At 41.9% G+C, this 25,542-nt stretch overlaps 1 protein-coding gene across 2 annotated transcripts in view; it reads right to left on the reverse strand.

Annotated features, from left to right (window-relative positions):
- Dcp1a (decapping mRNA 1A) overlaps positions 1-24,332 on the reverse strand; it is a 55,027-nt gene extending 30,695 nt beyond the window's left edge. For both annotated transcript variants that reach the window (XM_059273959.1, XM_059273958.1), the window contains exons 1-3: positions 24,076-24,332; positions 20,292-20,332; positions 18,649-18,776 (exon numbers count right to left, since the gene is read on the reverse strand). In XM_059273959.1, the coding sequence (XP_059129942.1) occupies positions 18,649-18,776; positions 20,292-20,332; positions 24,076-24,270 (364 nt within the window). In that variant the 5' untranslated portion in view covers positions 24,271-24,332. The remainder of the gene's footprint in view (positions 1-18,648; positions 18,777-20,291; positions 20,333-24,075) is intronic.
- Positions 24,333-25,542: the final 1,210 nt, after the last annotated feature.

A 25,542-nucleotide genomic window follows, 5' to 3' on the forward strand; every position in this document is an offset into this window, starting at 1 on the left:
TATTAATAAAGCAGAGAAAAAGATTAGTTTTAGGACTAGAGCTACAACACAGGCTGGTGCATTCCTAGAGCACCTGTTTTGCCACCCCACACCAGGCACCTAGATATACAGAGGTTGGAGGACAACTTACAGGGAGTTGGCTCTCTCCTACTATGTAGGTTCTGGGGATTCAACTCAGATCATAAGCTTTGGCAGTAAATACCTTTATATGTTGAGTCATTTTGTCAACCCCATACCCACCCCCACTCCTCCAAACAGGGCTTCTCTGTGTAACAGCCCTGGCTGTCCTGCTCTGTAGACCAGGCTGGCCTCGAACTCACAGAGATCCACCTGCCTCTGCCTCCCAAGTGCTGGGATTAAAGGTGTGTGCCACTACTGCCCGGCCCCATAACACTTCTTTATGGCAGTGATAGTAGTGACAGGGCTTCGCTGTGCAGTCTCAGCTCTCCTGGAACCTCATCTGTAGACCAGGGGGTCCTGGGTGCTGGGGGCACAGACATGTACCACCACGCTCAGCTCTATAAAATAGTGAATGTGAATTACACTTAAAGACTAGAGAAAAAGAAAGAAAAAAAATTAAGTCAAAAATCGCACTTTTTAGGATAGCATAAAGCTAGGAATGGTAGCATAAATATGTAATCCTGCACTCTGGAGGCTAAAGTGAGGAGGTCATAAATCTGGGGACAGACTGAACTACACCAGCAAGACCATGGTGTAAAGAAACAAGAAGTTGAGGGTATAGCTCAGTTGGGAGTGTTTGCCTAGTATTTGAAAAGTCCTAGGTTTGGTCCCTACCACTGTGACAGTGAATGTCTGTAATCCCAGCACTGGGAGGTGGAGGCGGATTAGGAATTCAAGACCATTTTCAGCTATATAGAGAGTTTGAGGACAGGAATTCAAGACCATTTTCAGCTACATAGAGAGTTTGAGGACAGCGTGAGATATACAAGGCCCTGTTTCACAACACACACAAGCACGTGCCAACAAACTAAGAAAATATAAATGTAAGCATAAGAAATTGTATTTTGTTTTTTATTTACTATTTTGTTTTTTTTTAGACATGTATCCCAGGCTGGCCTCAAACTTCTGATTCTCCTTACTCTGCTTCCCAAGCACTGAGTAGGTATAAGCCATCTTACCTGGCTTCAATAAATTTTATTTTATTTGACTACTAAAAATGTCCTTTATTAAACTTTACTCACACATGTAATAATGGCAGATAAACAGTATATTACCAGAAATGAGGTGGGAGGGTTAATTTTTTTTTTCCCCCAGACAGGGTCTTTCTATATATCCTAGGCTAGCCTCAAACCTTTTTCTTTAAAAAGTTTTTCATGTAATCTACTAGTTTCAATGAATTTTAAATAAATTTAAAATGTATTTTTTAGAATAAATAAAAAAGTGGCTGTGCATGATTAAAAAAATGCATTTTTAAAAGCCTGGCGTGGGTTAGGGATTTAGCTCAGTGGTAGAGCGCTTGTCTAGCAAGCACAAGGCCCTGGGTTTGGTCCTCAGCTCCGTTGGGGGGGGGGGGGGGGGAGAGACACGGACAAAAAAACCTTTGCAGCCAGGTGGTGGTGGTGGTGGTGGTGGTGGTGGTGGCGGCGGCGGCGGCGGCGGCGGCGGCGGCGCACACCTTTAATCCCAGCACTCGGGAGGCAGAGGCAGGAGGATCTCTGTGAGTTTGAGACCAGCCTGGTCTACAAAGCGAGTTCCAGGAAAGGCACAAAGCTACACAGAGAAATCCTGTCTCGAAAAAACAAAAAACAAAACAAAACAAAACAAAAAAGCCTGGTGTGATCATGATATGTGCCTAATAATTCACAATGAAGCTAATGCAGGATCAGTCTGAAGCCAACCTGGGCCATGTAAAGAGATCTTGTTTCTAGTAAAGTTAAAAAAAAACCCTTTTTAAATAAATATTAAATAAGCTCTGTAAAGATTTTATTAGAATATATCAATCTATAAAGCCAATTAATCAAAGTTATTTTGATGGCAAATTATTTGTTGCATCTTGAACTAAGTGAGACCACTCTTCTGCAAGACTTCACGGCAAGTCATGTGACAATCCGCTGCTTAATTTTCACAAAGGTTAAGTTGGATTTTTCTACTGTTACTACTGTGTGAATTAAGATATTAATAAATAGAGTAAGCAGCCGGGCGGTGGTGGCGCACGCCTTTAATCCCAGCACTCGGGAGGCAGAGCCAGGCGGATCTCTGTGAGTTCGAGGCCAGCCTGGACTACCAAGTGAGTCCCAGGAAAGGCGCAAAGCTACACAGAGAAACCCTGTCTCGAAAAACCAAAAAAAAAAAAAAAAAAAAAAAAAAAAAAAAAAAAAAAATAGAGTAAGCAAATGGCTTCACTTTAATAAATGAAGAACATGGACAAGATTCTCTTTTCCCTACCCTATTGACAAGGTTCTTTGTTCTGGCACGGAAAATCTCCAACCACACTAAAACTGCCTAAACCTTCAGAGCCCCGTGTGGCCACAGATCCTTATGGTGCTCGAACATGAGGCTGCTTTCCATGCCTGGGACCCATTGTTTAAAGCGATTCTTCTATTCACAGAATTTCAAAACACTGCATGTGCTTCCAATGAACAGGAATTTTGTAATGTTTTACATAATGCAAATTAAAAAATTAACTCAGCTTTGACATCTCAATGGAAGAACACAGAAGTAGCCTTGTTAGAGAGAGAATGATTTCACATTATCTACTACTGGGTCTAAAAGCTAAATCTTACCCCAACACTAATTTAGAGTAAATCACACTAAGGCTTTCAAAAGATTCCATATATGGCAATTACAGGCAATCACCTTTCTTTAAATATCCCTTTTTCCAACCTTGGCTCAGAAGACCTGAAACACTAAGCCCAAATACAGAAGATTCCGGTTTTCACATACTACACAATCTCCATCTGGACACAGCCACGTGAGCTGCAGGGCTGACAAAGTGCGTTAAAATGCAATGCATCAGGTATAGAGAGGAGCACAAAGCTCTTTCTGGGATTCCAAATTAAACTATTAGAATTTCAAATTGAAAACTGAAGTAATTTCACCAGAGCTGCCAGCTTAAGGCAAATCTTCATTTAAGTTATCCCTTTTTCTTTCAAGAAACCAATGTAATTTAGAAATAAGACACTTGCTTCTATACTTGTCCATTATCAAACAAACTGCCAAAAAAGAACCAAACACTTTCAAAGGCATGTTTGCAGAAGAAACAGATAAGGAGGCCAGAACGATAGCTTAATGGGCAAAGGATAAGAGTCACACTCGATTCTGCCAGAAGCAGACCTGTAGAGGTTCAGAGACGCATCCAAGAATCAGTACTGTCTGCCAACATATCAAAAGCTCAGTGCACGCAACTGGCAAGAAAGCTCAGGGAGCTGCCACTGAGCCTGTCACTGCCACTAGTGAGGAAAACCAGATAAGTCTGCCAGATAGCCGCGACCACAGAGGACCTTGTCTCTAAACCCAAGTTAAGTATTCTTAAGAGAACCTACACTTGAAGGTCCTACACATGCTGCCAACAATCGGTGCTGAGATGTCCTGAAATAATCTCCCCTCATTAACTGTCCCACACAAGACTCAGGCTTCTGGGAAAGCAGCATTACTCTGCCACAGCAAACAGTGATTTGTACCTGTTTTATAAATGGTTTTTCTCAAGATCAAAGGGAATTAGTTGGTGGATACCCACCATATGTCTTGACGGCTGGTCCCAAGACAATTAGACATAACTGCAGCCACTGAAAAGGTAGGGAGTATAATGTAACACTGTTGTACTTCTATGAAAAATATCAAGAGGCAAAATAGCCCCAAACAAGTGTTTCTCCTACTTTTCAACTGGGGCCCTTTCCTTTGGAAATCGAGAAAAAACAACAACAACAACAACAAAAAAAAAAAAATCAAAAAACTGTTAAGAGCATTTGGATTATCTAAAATTTAGAAAAACTTAAAAGCTGATGGGGAAAGTGTTTAGTTATCAAAAGAGCCCTGTAATAACCTACTTATTAAAATTTGATATTACATTTTACTCAGCTTTATTTAAGCTGTATATGACATACACAAGATTAAGGAAATTCAAAGTAATTTGAAGACTTTACCAAAGTCTTTGAAGAGTTCTAGAGCTACTGTGACACACTCTTGTTCCATGCTGTCTTCTTGACTCATTTATCATTTATACCTGACCTATTTTCTAAAAGGATTTGAGGAGGCTGGTGGTACTTTTCTTAATACAGAGCCAAGTGAAAAGGAGGGCTTCTGGTGTTAGTGTTAAGAGTTCTAAAACTTCTGGGGGCCTGGAGAGATGGCTCAGTAGGTAAGAACACTTGTCCCTAAACCTGATGACCCCAATCCCCCAATCCCTGGAATTCACATAGTAGAAGAGAACTGACTCCCTGCAAGATGTCCTCTGACTGCTACATTACCCACATGGTCGGTCTTGGTCTTAGTCTCGCTCTCTGTGTCTCTGTGTCTCTCTCTCTCTCTCTCTCTCTCTCTCTCTCTCTCTCTCTCTCTCTCTCTCTCTCTCTCTCACACACACACACACACACACACACAGGCACACCATAAACAAAGAATTAAGAAAAAAAAAAGAGCTATTAATTTTGGAGCTGTAGCTCAGTGGTAGAGCAACTGCCTAGCAAAAGGGGGAGGGTGTCTCCTGAGTTCAATTTCTAGTACCATGAAAACCAAACCAAACCAAACCTCCAAAGTGGAAATAGTTCTAAAGATATAAAGAAGGGCTGGAGAAATGACTTCAGTGGCGTATTGCTCTTGCAGAGGAGCTGAATTCAGTTCCTAAGACCCTTACACTTGCCTGTAACTCTAGATCCAGGGGCTCTAACAGATTCTAACTTCCAAGGGAACATGCATACATACATGATGCATATAAACTCAGAGTCATACACTCATACATAAATAAGACTTACAGGTATGAAGATTTCCTACAATAGGAAGCAAAAACAAGAAAATGGACTTTCAACATAGTCAAATACACTTTAACAATCAAAAATGGAACACTGTAGCTACATAAACAGACGTCTGCTCCAGCTAGTAAGAAAACACATGTCAGCCGGGCGGTGGTGGTGCACGCCTTTAATCCCAGCACTCGGGAGGCAGAGGCAGGCGGATCTCTGTGAGTTCGAGGCTAGCCTGGGCTACCAAGTGAGTTCCAGGAAAAGGCGCAAAGCTACACAGAGAAACCCTGTCTCGAAAAACCAAAAAAAAAAAAAAAAAAAAGAAAAAGAAAACACATGTCTTTACACTGACAGATCATTTCCTTTCAGAGAGGAGTAAGCCTGGCAGCCCCTGTACAGAACCAAAGACAGACTGGCCTTTGATTCTACCAGGAGATACTTGGCAGTCTGCAAACACTTAGGTAGATGAGAGGATGCTGTGTGTCTGACCTCTTTTTCTAAACAGTAATCACCCAGAACAATGCACACTAATATGATAGAAGAGCCCAAATCCTAAAATTGAAGTCTGAGTATCTACTTATTGAACACTGGGTAGAAGATTTGAACCATATGACCTAAAAAACTATACTCTGCAAGCTTCTCAGCTTATTTTAAAAGGGTTACCCTCTCAAAATTAAATACTGTGGAAGCAATGTGATCTCAGAGTGGGATTCAGGTCAGTGAGATGGTCACTGAATTGGGAATTAGGAAAACAAGTTCAACAATACTATGTCTGATGTTTCCATTTATCAAAGTTTTTTGTTTTGTTTTTTTCTTTGAGACATGGTTTCTTTTTGTAGCCCTGGCTGTCTTGGAATTTGCTCTGTACAGCAGTCTGGTCTTGAACTCAGAGCTCCACCTGCCTCTGTCTCCTGAGTGCTGGAATTAAAGGTATGTGCCACCATTGCCTGGCTCCCATTTATCAAAAGTTTCTTCTTAAATGAAGGGCAACTCCAAATAAAGGGGAGAAGCACAGTAAAGCTTTCACTTGATACAGGTCTACAGGCACCATTATCAACAGTGCTCACCACTCGAGGCTGGGCTTCCAAACATGTGCTATGTCTGAGTACGGGTGTGACACAATGCGGAGCATGTCCTGCCAGCCATCTACTTACTCTATGCTCCACCAATCTACCACGTTAACATATTGGATGGGAAAGGTAAAGAGCGGGAAATGGCGTTTGACATTTATAGGTCTGAATTCTTGTTTTTCGATTTCCAGGAATCTACAGTTAGAACGTCTGGATATAGGGTTGATTATGGTTTAAGACACAAACCTCCTCTTTTTCCCTTGACTTCTGCTTTCCTATACATTTTCCTGTCAGTTTATTAAGAGATCATCCAACTCAGAGTTGTAAGCGTAAGTGCCTATAGGATATAAGATCTCGCGGGGCGGTGGTGGCGCACGCCTTTAATCCCAGCACTCGGGAGGCAGAGCCAGGCGGATCTCTGTGAGTTCGAGGCCAGCCTGGGCTACCAAGTGAGTTCTAGGAAAGGCGCAAAACTACACAGAGAAACCCTGTCTCAAAAAACCAAAAAAAAAAAAAAAAAAAAGGATATAAGATCTCAAGAGTGTTGTGTGATTAGCAATGGGCATGTTTGTTTTCCCCAGAACTTTGGCTCAGATCAGTATTTGCAGTGATGTTAGCACTTTGTGGTCAAGGAATCCAGGTGTGTGGGGACGTACCTGTAGCTCATTTGGTAGAATGCTTGCCTAGTATGCACACAGCCCTGAGCTCCAGTTCCAACACTACACAAACAGGGCATGGTAGTGCATGCCTGGTATCCTAGGACTTGGGAGGTTTAGGTAGGAGATCACTAATTCCAAGTCATCCTTGGTTACATAGATTCCAAGGTGAGTTTCTACCTTAAAATAACAACAAATCCAGGGGTGTGTGCTTAAGAATCAAATATGTAATTTTTATACGTTGGTAGCAAATGCTTATCCTGTGTTTAACTAAAAAGACACAGCTGGCCATGCCTGGAAATATTGACTTTTTTGTAACTGAGATCTGCTTAGATTCCCAGAGCACTGAACCTGCAGAGCTCAGTCTTGAAGTTCATGCTGCCCACTCCACAGGGCTTCAGTTCTTGGGCTAGTGGTTACCTTGTGCTTCACATTTTATAGCAGTGATGAATTTCATTACGTAAACACGACATACATTTATATACATGTGACATATTTTTTTTTTTTTTTTTTTTGGTTTTTCGAGACAGGGTTTCTCTGTGTAGCTTTGCGCCTTTCCTGGGACTAACTTGGTAGCCCAGGCTGGCCTCGAACTCACAGAGATCCGCCTGGCTCTGCCTCCCAAGTGCTGGGATTAAAGGCGTGCGCCACCACCGCCCGGCACATGTGACATATTTCTATCATCTAGATATGTGACTATGGTTAGTGACTTCTCAAAAGAAAAAATTCAAAGTATTTACTAAACTAGATATAATTATCTAACAACTAAGATAACATTGGAACATAAAGATAAAAGCTTTTAAACTACCTTAGGGGAGAAAAAGCCAGTAATTAGTGAGCTATAATAAAAATATTCCATTTTGGACATTCTGAAATGTTCGAGGACTCAAAAACTTACCAAGAGGGTGCCCGGCAGCACTTCTACCAGAATACAATGAGACAGAGCAATACAGAGTTTTACAATGGCTGACCTCACAGCTCCATCAGCTCCCAGACTGAGTTCTGTATGTTCTCATGAGGTTTTACTTCTTCAATCTATAACTGGGGCAAGAGTGAGGAGGCACTTTCCTTATCTTGGTCCTGGAGGCAGGCTAATGCAGCTGCCACAGGTCCTCTTTCCCTTCTGATTACAGAATCATACCAACCTCAGCCTGCAGCTGGTGGAGACCACCTGCCTTTCCTCAGGCTGCGAGCAGCAGTGTGCTGAGCTGGGAGATCACAAAGAACGAACTGCTGGACTTTTTTTTTTTTTATTGTTTATAAATTCCTTTTTCAGTCTGGAGGTAGAACTCACATTTTTTGACTTGATAAATTATAAACTCATCTTGCAAGGAAACTTCTTGCACTGCGCTTTAAGTCTGAAGATTTGTTCCAAATGCCAAGAGCACCCACCATCTCGACTGCTCTGCCTTGCCCTTGAACTGAGAAAGGACACGGAGAAAGACAAGAACAGCAGCGCTCCAGCATTTCTGCACTAGAACTTTCCACCTGGCAGCTGTATTTTCAACACTATGGAAATGAGCCTTCCAACCTTTTCTAGTGATCTAATTTTAATTAAAAATGCTCTCTCCCAAGAGACTGATACCCGGTATAAAGGCAAAGTTGTGAGTGAAGTGGAAACCAAGGAGGACTTCTCCCAGGCCTTTTCAGGTGAGTTAAACAGTAATGTTTTTACTACCAGCTATATCTGTAGGTAACTGACTGTTGTTGGGAAGGCTAAGGAGTAACATATAAGACTAGCAGCTGTATGTCATTAAAACTCTGGATAAACTCCAGATTGGGTTTTATCTAAATATGATTATTTTCATACTGCTTCATACAAACCACAGATCTGTTACTGCTTAGAAGTGTCAGGTGAGATGAAAATCAGGACACACCCAGGTGTTCTTGGGGAACCAGAGAAGGACTTTGTTCAATTGGGATTCTAGAAAACATCTTAAAATGAGGAAGCAGCCTTCAGCGGGAGGCCACGTTCAGGTGGTGAGTGGGGGAGAGCTGAAAGGCTATCTTCCTTTAGATAATTCCTTCCAGTAAAAACTCTAATAAAGTGCACAAAATAGTCATTCCTCTTTTGGTTAAAACTACCACTCCACTTTCCCCAGAACAGAATAAAGTTAGGAGAACAGAAAAATCTGTAAAGACATTTTTTCTAATTAATGGGTATGCGATTGAAACTTACTAAGAAAAACATGCAAAATATCACACCTGACATCAGAATTTTAGCACCAAAAGGCTAATCCTTCAAGTTTATAACTGGTAACTCTTTTAGTTACAGACCTTAAATCATCAGATTTTGCCACTCTCCTACAGCTGTTTAAGAATTAAACATGTATAGCTCCAGCCTTCATGAAGTAGCATTACTTTACTAAGAATCTGTGTGTGTGTGTTCCTTACTGGCCTGATACTTGTTGTGGAGTTCAGGCTGGCTTCAGCCTTAGTCAATCCTTCTGTCTCAGCCTCAGAGTGCATGAGCTGCCCTTGCTGGCTTCACTGAGAACTCTAACCCTTCTGAGGAAGACAGACAAGTTACTGGAAGCTCCAAATCATTTCAGTAACCGTTACTTACAGTTCTCCAAGAAAATAGAACTTAAGGACCAAGAAAAATAAAGTTCTCTGAAAGTACATAAAAATTTTAAAATTTATAAGGCATGGCATCTGATTAAGGTGCTAGGCAGATGACATATCTAATAAATATCACTGAATTGACATCTGAGTTAAATAATCATCTTTGTTTAGGTAAAAACAAAGTAAAAAGCAGTTTGAGATAGTTTCTGTCAGAGGAAATTAATACAAGCTAGTTTGCATAAAAGAAAACGATTGAATGTCAGAATTGATTCTACAAAGCTTGCAGGTATCACAAACTTAGTATTTGCAATTAACTGGGTTATTATAAACAGTTTAGCTGTAAGAAAAAAAAGTTGCTTATTTCTTCTATTTTTGTTGTTGTTGTTGCTCAGAACGTAACCCTATAGTATATTTTTGATGGTATTTCATTATTGAGTAATAGGTAAGCAAATGCATTAAAAACTGATCCCAGGTTATCACTGTAACGCTAAGGTGTCCACGGAAGTAGTAATCAATGGACACTTGACACTGGGGGAAAATATGATCTGGGAGAAATAGTCAGGCATCTTCCTGCAAGGAGTGGATAATAAAGCATGAATTCCTCACCACAGAAGCACAGCCTAAGCAAACAAGCTTCCTGTAGTGACAGACCAGAAACGTACGAGACCTCAACCTGCCTTTTCAGAGTCTGGTCTACACAGAGAACTAACCGCCCTAGTACCCCCACCAAACAGAACATGCCTCTGGGAATTTCTTTAGACGTGATGGGGAGATTTTACATTGTTAGACCATTTGTTGTGCTGTTTGAGTCCATTTAGATCTGTTTAGGCCTGAGGACACTTCTGTTAAATGGGACATTTCTAGGAAACCCCCTCTCATCTAAGTTTTAAACTCAGGCAAAAAATTCACTGCTTGTTTCTAAAAACTGCATGAAAAAAAATACATTCAGGTCTACCTTCCTACATGTCCACTGTACCTCTTCTGGTTGCTTTTGTTGATGGGCCAATCATTTTATCTACAGATAAGGTTTTGTGCATTTATTCTCACAATGCAGTTTCTGCTTTCCAATCAATTTCTACTCTTTTATTTTCCTTCATCTTTATTCAGATTTCCTTTCTTCTTTCCTAACCTCTTGTCCTGGATAGCCTAACTATACTATCCCATAACCTTATAGAAACTTGCAATTATACATTTCTAACATTCAGTTTATAACTTTCATATATACTCAGTACAAACTAGTTCAAAATTGTTCACATTTGTATCCCTACTGATAATTTTCTGTCAGTTACGTATTCTGGTTACCTCAACCTTTCTTGGTTAAAATCTGCCTGATACAGCTCATTCTACGCCCCACCCCACCTACCATTTTCAACAACACATGACAATTCCATATTCATCTATTCTAATTATCGATTTACTTATTCTGCCATTTTATCTTGGCGTTTCTATTTACTTTTTCTCCTTTTCTAGTTTTCTCCTTTCTAGACAGGGTAGCTGCAGTGGCCATCCTGGATCTTTACTGTTTGTGGTACTCAGAATCAAACCAAGGGCTTTGTGCATGCTAGGTAACTGCTGTACCACTGAGCTATTCCCCCGGCCCACAACGAATCAGTCATCTCATTTAAAAGTTCACCGCTCATCAACTCAGCTACCCTCATCTTTTTCTTTTCCTTTCTTCCCTTCCTCCCTACCTCTCCTCTCTCATGCTTCCCTGTTTTTAATTTCCTGGTTTTTCAAGACAGGATTTCTCTTTGTAGCCCTGGGTGTCTGGAACTTGCTCTGCAGACCAGGGTAGCCTTGAACTCATCATTGAGATCCACCCGCCTCCGCCTCCTGAGTGCTGGCATCAAGGTGTGCGCCAGTGCGCTCCCCTTCTTCTTCTCTTTGGAAAGGGTTTCCTTTTGCAGCTCAGGCAGTCATAGCAACTACAGCACGAACTCAGCAATCACTGGCCTGAGCCTCCAGGAGCGCTGGGGTTACAGGTGTGAGCTACGATGCCTGGCTTCACTATCCTCTCTCTTGGGAGGCTTTCAGTGTGAAAACTCATGTGACTGCTTCAACTTTTCTCTATGTGCTGCAGACCTTGAGCACATTAAGCAATAAAGCAGCTGTTCTACCACTGAGCTACACTCCAAAGCTCAGCTTGGCTTTATCTAATACTTCTATTAGAAGAAACTGGGCATTTCATTGTTCTATATAGCCATTGCCTATCTTGATGTGACTTTTTCTTTGCTCATCAATCTTAAAGATTTTCATTATTCTAACTGCATGTGTGCTGTGTGTCTGTGGGTGGGTATGCAGTCCTCTGCAGAACAAGCAGCTCTCCTCCCTGCTGAGCCACCTTCCACTCTCTCTCCACTTTGTCCTCTTCTCTTTTTCTTCGCCATTGTTTATCTCATTTCTTCTGTGTTCAGTTTTTTTCTAAACTGTACCTTTGGAATGATGCTACTGTTTAAATTAATTGAAATTAAAGATTAGTAATGACAATGAACTACAATTGAAAACTCAGCAGCACTAGCACCATTTCAGGGCTCGACAGCCACACGCGGCTGGTGGCTTGTGCCCTGCACAGGAGGTCTGGAAGCTCCTCCAGCTGGGCTCTCCCAGAGACGAATGCTTTGCTGTTGGAATGCTCTCCTGAACTCCTCACTGGTTCGTTGTTTCCCCCGGAGTCGTAGTAGTCAGTCTGACGGGTGCTCTTTTGAGCCCACCTCAAGCAACCTTTGGTTTCTTCCGTCTCTGCCATATGCAGCAGGGTGAACATTTATTCCTATTGTGCCTGGGCCTACCCCAATGACTAAACCTAAGACTTACATCTTTTATAGATTCTGGAAAGTTCTCCATTATAATTTCTTCAAATACTGCCTCTTTTGAATCACTTTAACATCCTGACAATCTTGCCCATCATGTAGACTTTCTAATTGTCCTACTTCCATTCCTTTTTCCCTTCTGAGGATTCAGTCTCTATTTCCTCACATAGTCCTCCTAGTTTACCAATGAGTGTGTGCATGGGTTTTTTTTTTTGTTGTTGTTGTTGTTGTTTGTCCACCCCCCCCCCCCTTTTTTTTTCTGAGACAGGGTTTCTCTGTGTAGCTTTGGAGCCTGTCCTGGATCTCGCTCTGTAGACCAGGCTGGCCTCGAACTCACAGAGATCCACCTGGCTCTGCCTCCCAGTGCTGGGATTAAAGGCGTGTGCCACCACAGCCTGGCCTCGTGTGTGCATGTTTAAAGCTGTTGTTAATTAGTTGCTGAATCCAGGTAGTCTATTTTAGTAACTAAAATTTTAATTTCTGTAAGTTCTACTTGGTTACTTTTCAAGTCTACTTGTTATTTTTAATAGCATTTGACTCTGAAGTTATTTCTTTTTAATTTATAATCCACATTTGATAGTACACCCATTAAGTTCTCCAAGTGGTAGTCCATTAACTGAAGTTCCGGAGAAGGGCTGTCTAATGCTGCTCTTTCTTGTATCTCTCACTACTCATTGTGAATTACCTCCTTGCATATCTGTAACTTTGGACCACAAAGCTTATGTGACATTTGTGGGCTGCCTGGGTTACAGACACATCAAAGAGTCTTGCCATTGCTTCTGCCCAGTATTTTTGAATACTTACTGGATAGTGATTAATTTTATGCTAATTTCTGCCTAAGACTGTACACCTAGCAGTTTAACTCAGACCCAGAATTTCTATGATGAAAGGCCTATGGTTATATCTTTTGGGAAGACATTTTCTATTGAACCTATGACTCAGACTTTGATACACTTAGCTGTCATCTCACAAGGCTGACAAACATATCTTTCTAATTAACTGATATGCATAGAGCATTAGATCTGGCTAGAGGCTGGGATCTGATTCTCAGCTCTAACTTTCCACATTTGTGAAATCTTGTCTCCCAATCCTACCACACAAAATAAGATCATCCTTAACTTAGGAGACTTTTCATCCCAAGGACCCCATAATAGCTGACAGCAAGTGTTAAGCTCACGGGCCTCTCACTGAAGCTTTCCGTTTTCACTTTGGTATTGGTTCATGGAAAGGTCCTCTACTCCCTCTTCGGTTCTGCTATGTACTTAATGTTTCATATAGCAAAAGAACTTTGTAACACCATGGCCTATCTGTCAGAAGTGTTTCTATTGAGTATTTAAAAAAAAGATTTGGGAATCTAGGCACACCTTTAATTCCAGCAGAGAATCAAGAGTTTAAGGTCATACAGTGAGTTGGAGATCATCCTGTGCTACAAAAAACACTGTTTCAAACAACAACAATGACAACCAAAGGCTGCGGAGCAGAGGACGTAGCTCAGTGGTACCCATTACTGTAGAATGGACAAAGCCCTGGACTCAACTTTCAGCTAACATCTGATTACTTGAATAAAAAGTAGCCTTAAAGATTTAATTTTAACCCGGTGGTGGTGGCGCACACCTTTAATCCCAGCACTCAGGAGGCAGTGGCAGGCGGATCTCTGCGAGTTCGAGGCCAGCCTGGACTAACAAGTGAGTTCCAGGAAAGGCGCAAAGCTATACAGAGAAACCCTGTCTCAGAGGAAAAAAAAAATTTTAGCGTATGTATCTTTTTTTCAATGTATATCTCAACCTGTCTGTATCTAAAATGTTTGAACATAGTATTTGTAAAGAGAAACAAAGAGAGTTGAGGCTGTAGCTTAGGGAAGAATACTTGCCTAGCATGTGTAAAGTACTGGGCTTGTAAAAAGTAGGGGAAGAGGAGTGGGGAGAACTTCCTGAGAGGCAGGCTGCTACTGGTTCCTGTGTGAAGTGATCAAGGAAACACTACAGGCCTGGGTTATGAGGGAATCTTGCTAAAACTTAAGTATTTACAGTTGTTTACTAATAAGATCACCTGGCTTGAATCGAGGATGTTAAAACTTAACAGGTTTAAGTGATTCACACAAGGTCACAGTAAGATGGCAAAGCTTCCATCTGTCTGTAATCAAACTCCACTCTAAGGAAGTGCTACCATGGTAAAGCCTTCCTTAGGGATTTACTCTACAGCTTTTGAACGCAGAAATCATTTATAAATTTCAGAAAGGAATGACTAAAGGGAGGCATAAAAGCCTCCTTCGTGTATGTCCTGTTTAAACAGGACACGGTAAATGGTACGCCGGAGTACCATTTGTGCTGTGGGCTTCACTAGTTCAACATGGCAAGTTCAAATGGCTTAAGGAAATAAAAAACATCATCCCAGCCGGGTGTTGGTGGTGCACGCCTTTAATCCCAGCACTTGGGAGGCAGAGCCAGGCGGATCTCTGTGAGTTCGAGGCCAGCCTGGGCTACCAAGTGAGTTCCAGGAAAGGCGCAAAGCTACACAGAGAAACCCTGTCTCAAAAAAAAAAAAAAAAAAGTCATCCCTTACATTTATTAGCCGCATCCTGGTGCTCAGCAGTCAGTCACATATGGAGGCGGTCAGTGTTAGATAGTGCCGGTAGAGGAGCCTTCCATCATGCAGAGTTCCAGCATACAGCACGCACTGCTCTACAGTGAGCTGTGTAACTCTACGGTGGCAGTGGTGAAGGACACCGGCTCTGCAGAGCAATGGTGCTGGAGTCTACATCTCTCAGCAGCTTCATAACGCCTGGGCAAGTTTCTAGACACCCGAGTATCTTGTCTGTTCATCTTTTAAGATGGGAATCGGAGAGATGGAGACAGGAACATCACTGCTATTCAGTAACTGCAGAATCTGCAACCCCTCAATCCCTCAATGAGGTCCAATTAAAGCCTTCTGTAGCTACCAAAAGGCTCCAGACAGAATGAAAATACAGTGTTTCTCAGAGATTCATGAGAATCATTGACTCCAATCAAAGTATCTTCTAAGATTTGACCTTTTCCTTGGGGAGTAGGTGAGCAAGTATTTTGTATAAAGAAAAGCTAAAAAAGAAATACAACAGTTTAGAATTGGAAAAAGTTTTAGTTCAATGGTTGTTCCCCACCCTCATTTACTCTAAAACTGAACCTGAGTGAGAAAAAGCTGGATATGAAAGTATCATTTGAGTTAAATGGGCCAGGTATTTTGGTGGCATCTCCCACGGGAGAATGAGGAAAGAACAGCTACAGGACCAGGTATAATTACCCACACAGAATCAGATTCTAGCATTTATTTAACGGACAAATCCCCAAACAACTCAACAGTTTCCTGACCCAACAGAGCTACGTTCTATGTTTATGACTCATTAGACAATCGTACACTCAGGAGAGTCCTAAGACTCCACACGTCACCCTATGCCAGTGGTTCTCAACCTGTGGGTCAAATGACCCGTTCACAGGGGTCGCCTAAGACCATTGGAAATATCAGATATTTACATTATGACTCATAATAGTAGCAAAATTACAGTTATGAAGTAGCACGAGGAACTGTATCAAAGGTCGCAGCACGAGGAAGGTTGAAAACCACTGCCCTATGCTGTTGGGCCACCTCGGATACAGCTCCTCCTTTATTTAAATGTCGCCCCCAATAGGATGACCCGGGTAAGTGAGTTCTCTGTTCAAGTAAGGAAATGTTTCTATACTTTGAAAGCTTTCTAAAAAACAAAGACGAACAAAACAAAATCACAAACAAAAAGCATTAGTTCACTTTTCTCCACAAGAATATTTCAATTAATGCTATGAATACTGCTGATGATTAAGGTCTACTAATCTATGATACTGTAATGGGTTAAACTTACAGAACCCCGACAATTTTATGTTGATCCCAGTTACAGTCTAGATAGCTGCTGGGTATTTACATAATAAAGCCAGATGATAGTTGGTTTGCTTATAAATCTCCCTTATTTTTTCTGCACAAGTACTAGAGAATCACTTCCAAAGAGCCCAAACTCTGGTAGGTTCTATTTGCTTTTTTGTTAGTTTGGCTTTAAAGACAGGGTCTCACTATGTAGCTTTGGCTGGCCTTTGTGGACCAGGCTGGCCTTGAACACACAGAGATCCACCTGTCTCTGTCTCCTGAGTGCTGGGAATAAGTGTGTGCTCCACCTCCAGGATGCCCAGTGTAAGTCAGTTTCACAAGACTGCAACTGTGAAGGACTTAGGCTTATGCTACAGGTAATCAGGTGCTCCAGTCCCTTGATGATTTTCCCCAGTGACTATCTTAAAAATTTAGTTAGTGGCCAGGCGGTGGTGGCGCACACCTTTAATCCCAGCACTCGGGAGACAGAGTTCAAGGCCAGCCTGGACTACAGAGGGAGTTCCAGGAAAGGCGCAAAACTACACAAAGAAACCCTGTCTCGAAAAAAACCAAAAAAAAAAAAAAAAAAAGTAGGTGTTCTTTTGAAGAATTTCCCACAATGGAAATTTAACATAAAGTGGCCCTTTGTAACATTCCACTCTTTCTCACTAGTTCACATAGATCCTGAACTTACAGGTACCAAATAACATGCTTTTTTTGTTTGACTCTTTGAGCTATGAGCTTATAGCACGGGCTATCCAGCCTCCAAAGTGCTGGGATTACGAGTGTAGACTACCATTCCTGGCTCAAAAAGTGTCTCTAATATGTATGGAGGATTTAAAATTTGAGAGGATGTAAAAACCTGAGAAACAGTTTACTGAAAAAATCAAGAGATAGACCTTATTTTGCTTACTTAAAAATGAGCAAGAATGAATTTGAGGCTTCCAGCTTTCTAAACCGCTGTTTTCATAACCCTATGGGTTAGACAAACAAACTGCCCCTCTGTCCTCAACCACACTTCTAATACCCATACTGAACTATCAGAATCCAATGCACATTTTGTGTGTGTGTGTTGCTGGAGATCAAACCCAAAGCCTATGAAGGCTAAGGATTCATTTACAATTGAGCAATATCCTTGCCCTTTAAGTATATGTTTTTGAACAGATGGTCCCATACTTATGATAATCTGACTTAAGATCTTTTGCTTACAAAATGTTGTGAAGTAGCATGAATGGAATAAAAACCGTATGTTGACTGTACCTTGCCTTCAGAGTAGGAATAACGGGCAACTCTACTGCAGCGCTGTATACAACCACCAACCACAGCTCCCACTCCATAGGATCACAGGGGGACAACCAGTAATATACAGTGTACTGTGTTACGATATCTGGTAGCTTAAGTATACTAATGAATTTTCAATTTATGATAGATTTGTCAGCAAATAATTCCAATGTGAGGTGAAGAACATGTATATTCTACTTTTTGAAAGTGTTACTCTGAGCTTTGTTGACTGAATTTCAATCACTATTAGAACATGTAAAAATGCTTGAAAAGATCTTGGACTAGGAACTCTCCAACTAACTATATGCTATTGGGGACATTATTTTAAGGTGTGTTATTTTTGTTTATCTTGCCATTTTTTAACTCTGTGAAGCTGTGTTATGTTGCCTGTCTAAAACACCTGATGGTCTAATAAAGAGCTGAACAGCCAATAGCAAGGCAGGAGAAAGGATAGGTTGGGCTGGCAGGCAGAAAGAAGAAATAGGAGAAATCTGGGAAAGAAGGAGGAGCCAGCCACCCAGCTACACAGCAAGCCATGAAGTAAGAAACAAAGTAAGATATACAGAAGTAAAAGAAAGACAAAAACCCAGAGGCAAAAGATAGATGGGATACTTTAAATTAAGGAAAGCTGGCAAGAAACAAGCTAAGGCCAGGCATTTATAAGCAAGAATAAGTCTCCATGTGTGATTTATTTGGGAGCTGGGTAGTGACCCCCAAAGAGTAAAGAGCCAAAACCAGCCAAAACCAACCAACAACAGCATGCCATGCACTGTTGAGTCTTAGTTGACCAAACTACCTTGTATCCCACACAGGTTACTTTCTATCATTAAAGCACAACAGCTTTTGACACAGTATTTGTACCTACTAAACACTCTATTAAACTAGTAGGTTGAAAAGTGCCACCATCCATGGCAAAGTACTTTCCCTGTGGAAAGCATGAGTATCTGCTCTCATTTTGTCTCTCGGACTAAGTTCTGTTGCTCAGGGATAGGAACTGACAAGAATCGGCACTACAACAAAAACAAAGGACTAAATATTTCATAACAGAAACAAATACAATGCTAACAATTGGGCTAGATAGTATAGTTAACTAAAATAACCTAAGTTAGTTACTTGCAAAAGTCTTTTCAATTTTAGAGCTAGCTGAAAATGTTTGCTTTTGGGGCTGGTAAGATGATGCAGTTGGTGAAGGGACTGGCCATCAAGCCTGACGACCCGAGTGAGTTCCATACCTGGGACTGACATGGTGGACGAGAGAACTAAAGTTGTCCTCTGACCTCCATACATGGGCTGTGGTGTGTGTGCACTCATGAATTCACAGTCACATACATAGATACATTTATAAGAGTTTTATCTTTTACCAAGACACGTATGTATTTATAATCATAGCGTATAGACCATATTTTGTATAATTTGAAACTCCAAACTCTAATGTCCTAAACCTGAAGCACCTCTGTTCAATGTAAACAGATATACTCACAGCTTGCATTTCTATACAGAAGAAATGGTTCATGGAGCTGAAATTCCAAATCTTTATTCACTGGTTCGACCAGGTTGTGCATGTTTAGTCGGTTGACAATGGTGAAACCATGGTAAGGTGAAGCAGACCTTAGATTTAAAGAAAGGGAACATGTTACCTTTCAATCTGGAAAAAAGGCATCTACTTTTTTTTCCGCTTAAAAAAAAAAAAAAAAAGAAAAAAAAAAAAAAGCCTACATTATCACATCACATGACATAATTAGCATTTGAAACCATGAACAAAAACACAAGGCAGGGATATAACTCAGTGGCAGAGTGTTTGCCTAGCATGAACCAAGTCCTGGGTTTAGGCCTCAACTCTTAAAAGTCAGACCCCCCACTCCCCCCCACCCCCGTTTGCTCCTAAGTGTTGATAAGGATTCAGTTCCTCAGTGTCACAGTCAAGTCACCGAGGTCCCCACCCCACTTCAGCTCCTCTATCTCTTTCCTGCTTCCACTGCTCTGGCTGTCACCATCCGCAGGGGTGCTCCCACCTAAAGACCAAATGAGCACCACCCCCTTATCTCCAGCAAGCATTTGCTCAAATGTCACCTTCTCACCTCAATACCTACCTACGGTTTGTCTATTTACCATCTTTCTCCACTACTAGAATGTAAGCTCCCTGCATCTGAGGAGCTTTGCCTTTTCCCCCATACATGTATACATAAGCATGTACTGACATAAGATTGACATAGGCATGTAATACATATATGCTGGAAGAAATACTATTTTTTTTAAAATATGGTACAAGTATGTCTATGACTGCCATTCATAGCAGCAATAATCTTTCTTACATTAAATAGTTTTTTGTATGTTTTTTCCTGAGTTAGATGGACTTGACTCCTACAGTAAGAATGCTCTTAGTTTCTTTACTAAGGGGATTCAACACACAATGCACTGAACGTTCCTCAAGCTAACATAACACACTCTTTAACACAACTCAATACAAACAGAACCAGACAATCATCTTGCTGCCACCACTCCAAGTTCTAGAAAACAAGGGATGTGCCTCTAAGAACAAGCCCTATAGGCATCTCCAAAGACAAGTGTCCCATGACTGTCATATCCTGTGGTCTGTCCAAACAAGGTAATGCTGTAAACCATTGCAAATTAACAATTTAAAGAAATTTCAGAAGTTTAAAGTAAATATATATACATTTATGAATAACCTAGGCATTCTAAACTCTCAAACTAAAATAGATATGATAAAGACTATATAACCCAGAACTTTAGGGAAGACATGGGAAAGGGGCAGAACCAGTCATAGACGACAAACTCTCATTAGAAACTGCAGGTCAGCAAGACTGACGTCTCAACTACTATAGCTAATGTGTACTGTATCCACAGACATTCCTATGTTCATCCTCTTTAATATGGGAGAGCTGGGCAGCCTCTCTTTGGGATTCGTTATTAGAAAAGGATTTCTATCCCGAGATAACTGTGTCAGGCTGAGTAGAGAAGCAGCTAGGGTAGGGAGTGCACAGCCTGCATGGATGAAGCTGGAAGGAAACAGGATGGCTCCAAAGAAAGAAGCACACCAGAAACAGACCATGTTACAAGAGACTGCCCCATTCAAGTGAAATAGAAACAGACTTAAAAACTTACCTTCGATACACAAATAGGGTCCCTTCTATATCAGTCTTCTCCTGTAACAGACAATAATTCTGTTAGTTTTCCACTAATAAACCAATGGCAAATGGTTTTAGTGGAGAAGAAATGCTTTCAGACCAACTTGTTTTATTTATTGTGAAACCAAGACAGACAGAAAGACAGAGACAGAGAGAGGGTGAGTGTGTGTGCATGCAGATGTTTGTGTAGAGGTCAGTGGTCACCCTCAGGTGTCACTCCTCAGGAACTGTCCATCTTGTTCTTTTGAGTCAGGGTCTCTCACTGGCCAAAGGCCAGACAATTAAGCTAGGCTTGCTGGTCAGTGAGCCCCAGGGAATCACCTGCCTCTACTTCCCTAGTGCTGGATTGGAAGAGCACAATATTACACCCAGCTTTTTATGTGGGTACCTCAGGTTCTTTACATATTGGGTATCCATTCAACTCTATAGGTGTTTATATGAGTGTACGCAACGTCCAGCCCAGCATGTCTACATCTGTAGCATTTTTCTATTTATTTATTTATTTATTTATTTATTTATTTATTTATTTATTTTTCCGAGACAAGGTTTCTCTGTGTAGTTTTGGTCCCTGTCCTGGATCTCACTCTGTAGTCCAGGCTGGCCTCGAACTCACAAAGATCCACCTGGCTCTGTCTCCCAAGTGCTGGGATTAAAGGCGTGCCCACCACCGCCGGCGCATTTTTCTATTTTAACAGTAAGGAACATTAAAAAACAAAACAAGCCGGGCGGTGGTGGCACACGCCTTTAATCCCAGCACTTGGGAGACAGAGCCAGGCGAATCTTTGTGAGTTTGAGTCCAGCCTGGTCTACAGAGTGAGATCCAGGACAGGCTCCAAAGCTACACATAGAAACCCTGCCTGGAAAAAAAAACCAAACCAAAACAAACAAAAAAAAAACCCAAAACAACAAACAGAATTAGTTTTACTTTTTATTTTTATGTATTAACTTTTAATTAAAAATGTGCATGCATGTTTTGCTAGCACATATGTCTGTGCACCATGTGCAGGCCTGGAGCTCACAGAAGATAGACAAGGGCATTGGATCCCTTGGAACTGGAGTTACAGATGCAGGTGAGCTGATCTGTCCTCCGGGTTCAATGCTCTTAGCTACTACTGAGCTATCTTTCCAGCCCCAGCTTTAACTTTGCAAAAGCTAAAACCTTTCAACCAGGTATCTTAATATCAAGTCAAAGTATTTTGTGTTGCAACTCAAAAAAACAAAATCAAAATCAAAAACAACAAAACCCAAACTTTAAGTCTATCAAAGTTAATAGAAAAAGAAAGTAAACTGATACCAGGGTTGAACTCAGGCCCTGGGCTAATGATGCACAGCTGTATACCACTGAGCCAAATCCCTAACCCTCTAGAAATTTTCTTATAAGATACTTTGTTTCATCTCTGGAGAATTTAGGATTATTTTCATTAGTAACACATTTTGTGGTCAGTTAAGGACTACTACCAAACACAACTTTTTTACTTTTTTCTATTATCATGGATAGAAACCATTCTGACTCAGGCAGTTCTGGTAGGTTTTTAAAATAAGCACCTGAAATTTTGATTAAGAAATTGTAACTTGGGCTGGCTATATAAGCCAGTGGTAGAGGTATGCTGCTTACACAGCATCATGAGGCCCTGGGTTTGATCTTCTGCACAGCAAGAAATAAAACAAGAAAATACAACCCATTAGTATTCTTTCATTTGTTGTATCAATGTTTAGTCAGGTAGGCCGGGCGGTGGTGGCACACGCCTTTAATCCCAGGACTTGGGAGGCAGAGGCAGCCGGATCTCAGTGAGTTCAAGGCCAGCCTGGTCTACAAAGTGAGTTTCAGTACAGCCAGGACTATTACACAGAGAAACCCTGTCTCAAAACAAAAAACAAAGAAGTTTACTCAGGTTTTAGGCACACGCGTGGTGCTTTTAATTTTTTCTAAAGTCAAATAATCCTATCAGTCCGGAGTTCATGGCCTACATTGGATCTTGATATTTTTAAATGTAACCAAAAAATTGCCAAAATTTAATGTTAGTTATATCAATTTATTGTGATAAAAAATTAAAAATAAATAAAGATCTGTTTTTTATACATGTCTTTTACGCCACGATGAAACTTTCCCTTCTTGAGGGCTTTTCTTGCCTTTAAAAATGTTCTCATTAGAAGAAAATGGCAGCCAGCTGTCTCAGAGTAAAAGTAAACTTGCCTCCCGAAATACATTAGGCAAAGCTACAACTCACCACTCACTATGAGAAAAGATGGTGGACGCACCATGTATCAAGATCCAAATAAACAAGCAGCAGCTTAGTTTTCATTTTACAGAACTCCATGGTTCAAATCCTCAAGTGTTGTAAGCCTTTGTGAAAAACTCTGAATAGCTAATAGTAATAAATGCTACCTACAAATTCTCACCATTTGTCTGCAGCTCCTATTTCACAAATTCATACATAGATCAAGCAAAGAAAAAACGATGCAGAATACTTCAAGCTAAGGCCCTGTTTAAAAGAGGTACAAGGGTAGACAGTTTATAATTTCACTCTTGGTGGTTTCCTATATCCTTTTCTCTTCCAGAAGGAGGAGGAAAATTATGGAAACTTCTCAAGTAACTTTCATAAGTGACGATAAGTTTCCACAAAATTACATCTATGTATCAGTATCACACTGAATAAAAGTTACAACAAGCCAGGCGGTGGTGGCGCACGCCTTTAATCCCAGCACTCGGGAGGCAGAGCCAGGCGGATCTCTGTGAGTTCGAGGCCAGCCTGGTCTCCAAAGCGAGTTCCAGGAAAGGCACAAAGCTACACAGAGAAACCCTGTCTCAAAAAACCAAAAAAAGAAAAAAGAAAAAAAAAAAAGTTACAACAATACTTCAGCGTTTTTGTTAGTTTAAGGGCCTCGTTACTTGTTGAAGTGTGACCGCCAATCGTTGATCAAGTCTATCCAACCAACGGCTGCCCATTAAAAGCATGAAGCTTCTACAGCTGAATGAATAAATTAGGAAGAGTCAAGCACAAGAAAATGGAAAATCATGTGACCAGCTCCAGGTGCTTTAAGTTGGGGCTAACCAGACTCAGTGAATAGGCACTGTAACTTTTTTGGAACTCCACCGCCACTCACAAAATTCAGAAAGTACTCAGATGTGAGCCATCAAGCGGATGTATCACTGGTGTCTTTTCCCTGCAAAAGGGCTCCACGGAATCAAATCCTTACTGTAGTAGCCCTTTCCCAAAATGCCTTGCAATCTTTCCCCAAACTCTGGAGATAAAGAGTAGTTCGATTGAAGCTGGACTAACTCTTGAAACTGATTTTTAAGCTTCAAACCCTATCATCTCATTTAGGTCGGGTGGGGGAGAGGGGTGGACTTTGTAATTAAATACATGTAATTTACCTAATACTTCTCAACGTCTCAAACATAGGTCTTCAGTCACTTTTAAAATCCAACTTGTCTTATATCCTTCCAATGCAACATGTAAAGGAGGCGAACCACTCAGGTCCCCAGAACCGACCCCAAAGGACTGATCCTGCCTCATTCCTCCCCTCCATCTGATTTTCCCTGCTATGCCTCTAGCCTGCTTCTTCAGCTTCTTTCCTCCAATCCCGCGTGTCACCCCTTTGGCTCTGCCCGGGCCTTTAGGAGAGGTTCTGGCCTCGCCTTAGCGGTCCTAGTCCCCTGCTTCACTCCCCCCCACCCCCAATCCTGAACTGTCTGCGCGGCCCCTTTAAGAGGCGGCAGCGGCCAGGCTGGCATCCCCCCGCGGCTGGGCCTCACTCACCCACTGGTTGGCTTTAGGGCAGAAAGTGTACAGAGCGACCTGGCCCGTAAGGTCTGCGATGCTGGTGATATAGGGGTCGTGTCGCTTCAAGGCCGCCAGACTCATCTCTTGCCCTGCTCGACTCAACGACTCCATCTTGGATCCCGGAGCCGAGCCCCTCCGCCGGGGGCGGGCTCGAGAACAGGAAAGTGCCATCCAGGCAAAGTTCCCCCAGCTCCGTCAGCCCGCCGCTTCCGCCTCTCCTCCGGGCCTCACGGAGGGTGGTACTGCAGCTATTCTGTTCCGCCGCTCCCACGCCCTGGGAGCCCGGTTCCGACCTCCTTAAGGCCGCATCGGCCGGAAAGTCCCGGCGTCCGTCCGCGGCTGCGCCGTGGCGCTTAAGTAGTCCCGGGACCTCGGTCACCTGGCGGGGTTTGAGCTCGGTCCACCAGCGCTTCCGCCTCCTGCCTGGTGTTCGGGACCCGGACACCGGGGCTGTCTCGAGGTCGGGCGCAGAATCGAAATGCTGCTGGGGGAAGGAGTCTCCACGGACCGTTTAGAAGACTCAGAACAAACGAGAAAGTGTGCGTGTGTGTGTGTTTAGAAGACTCAGAACAAACGAGAAAGTGTGTGTGTGTGTGTGTGTGTTTAGAAGACTCAGAACAAACGAGAAAGTGTGTGTGTGTGTGTGTGTGTGTGTTTAGAAGACTCAGAACAAACGAGAAAGTGTGTGTATGTGTGTGCTGCATGTTAACCTCCGACCTCAGACTGCACCTTCACTGTTAACAACGCTAAATTTTGAAAAAATGTTTCAAAGCAGCCTAACTAGTTTGCCTGGAACTACCCAGGACTTGGTCTATCCCTTTCTTTACCCCTTTGCTTTTTCTCTTCCGAGTCCCAGGTAAATATTTCGATCGTTCCGGATTAAAGAACACCTTTTTTTTTTTTTTTTTTTTTGGTTTTTCGAGACAGGGTTTCTCTGTGTAGCTTTGCGCTTTTTCCCGGAACTCACTTGGTAGCCCAGGCTGGCCTCGAACTCACAGAGATCCGCCTGGCTCTGCCTCCCGAGTGCTGGAATTAAAGGCGTGCGCCACCACCACCGCCCAGCAGAACACCATTATTTTATAAGAAGATCACTTAAAATCAAACAAAAAGCAACCGGGCGGTGGTGGCTCAGTCCTTTAATTCCAGCACTGGGAAGGCAGACACAGGAAGATCTGAGTTCATGGCCAGTATGATCTACAGAGTGAGTTCCAGGACAGCCAGGGCTGTAACACCGAGAAACCCTGTCTCAAAACAACAAAACAAACTCCAAACATTTATTGGGCATCTTAAGGAGTTAGGTACTACTAAGAAGTAAAACAAAGTGCCCAGCCTATTTTCACTGAGTTACTTTAAAAACCAGCGTTTTCCTTTATTGAAGACACCTCGGTGCAATTGAACATTTTTTAAAGAACAAACTATACATTTTCATCAAAACACCACCAC

The sequence above is a fragment of the Peromyscus eremicus genome, chromosome 9 (genome assembly GCF_949786415.1).
Source record: "Peromyscus eremicus chromosome 9, PerEre_H2_v1, whole genome shotgun sequence".
In the NCBI taxonomy this organism is placed as follows: Eukaryota; Metazoa; Chordata; class Mammalia; order Rodentia; family Cricetidae; genus Peromyscus; species Peromyscus eremicus.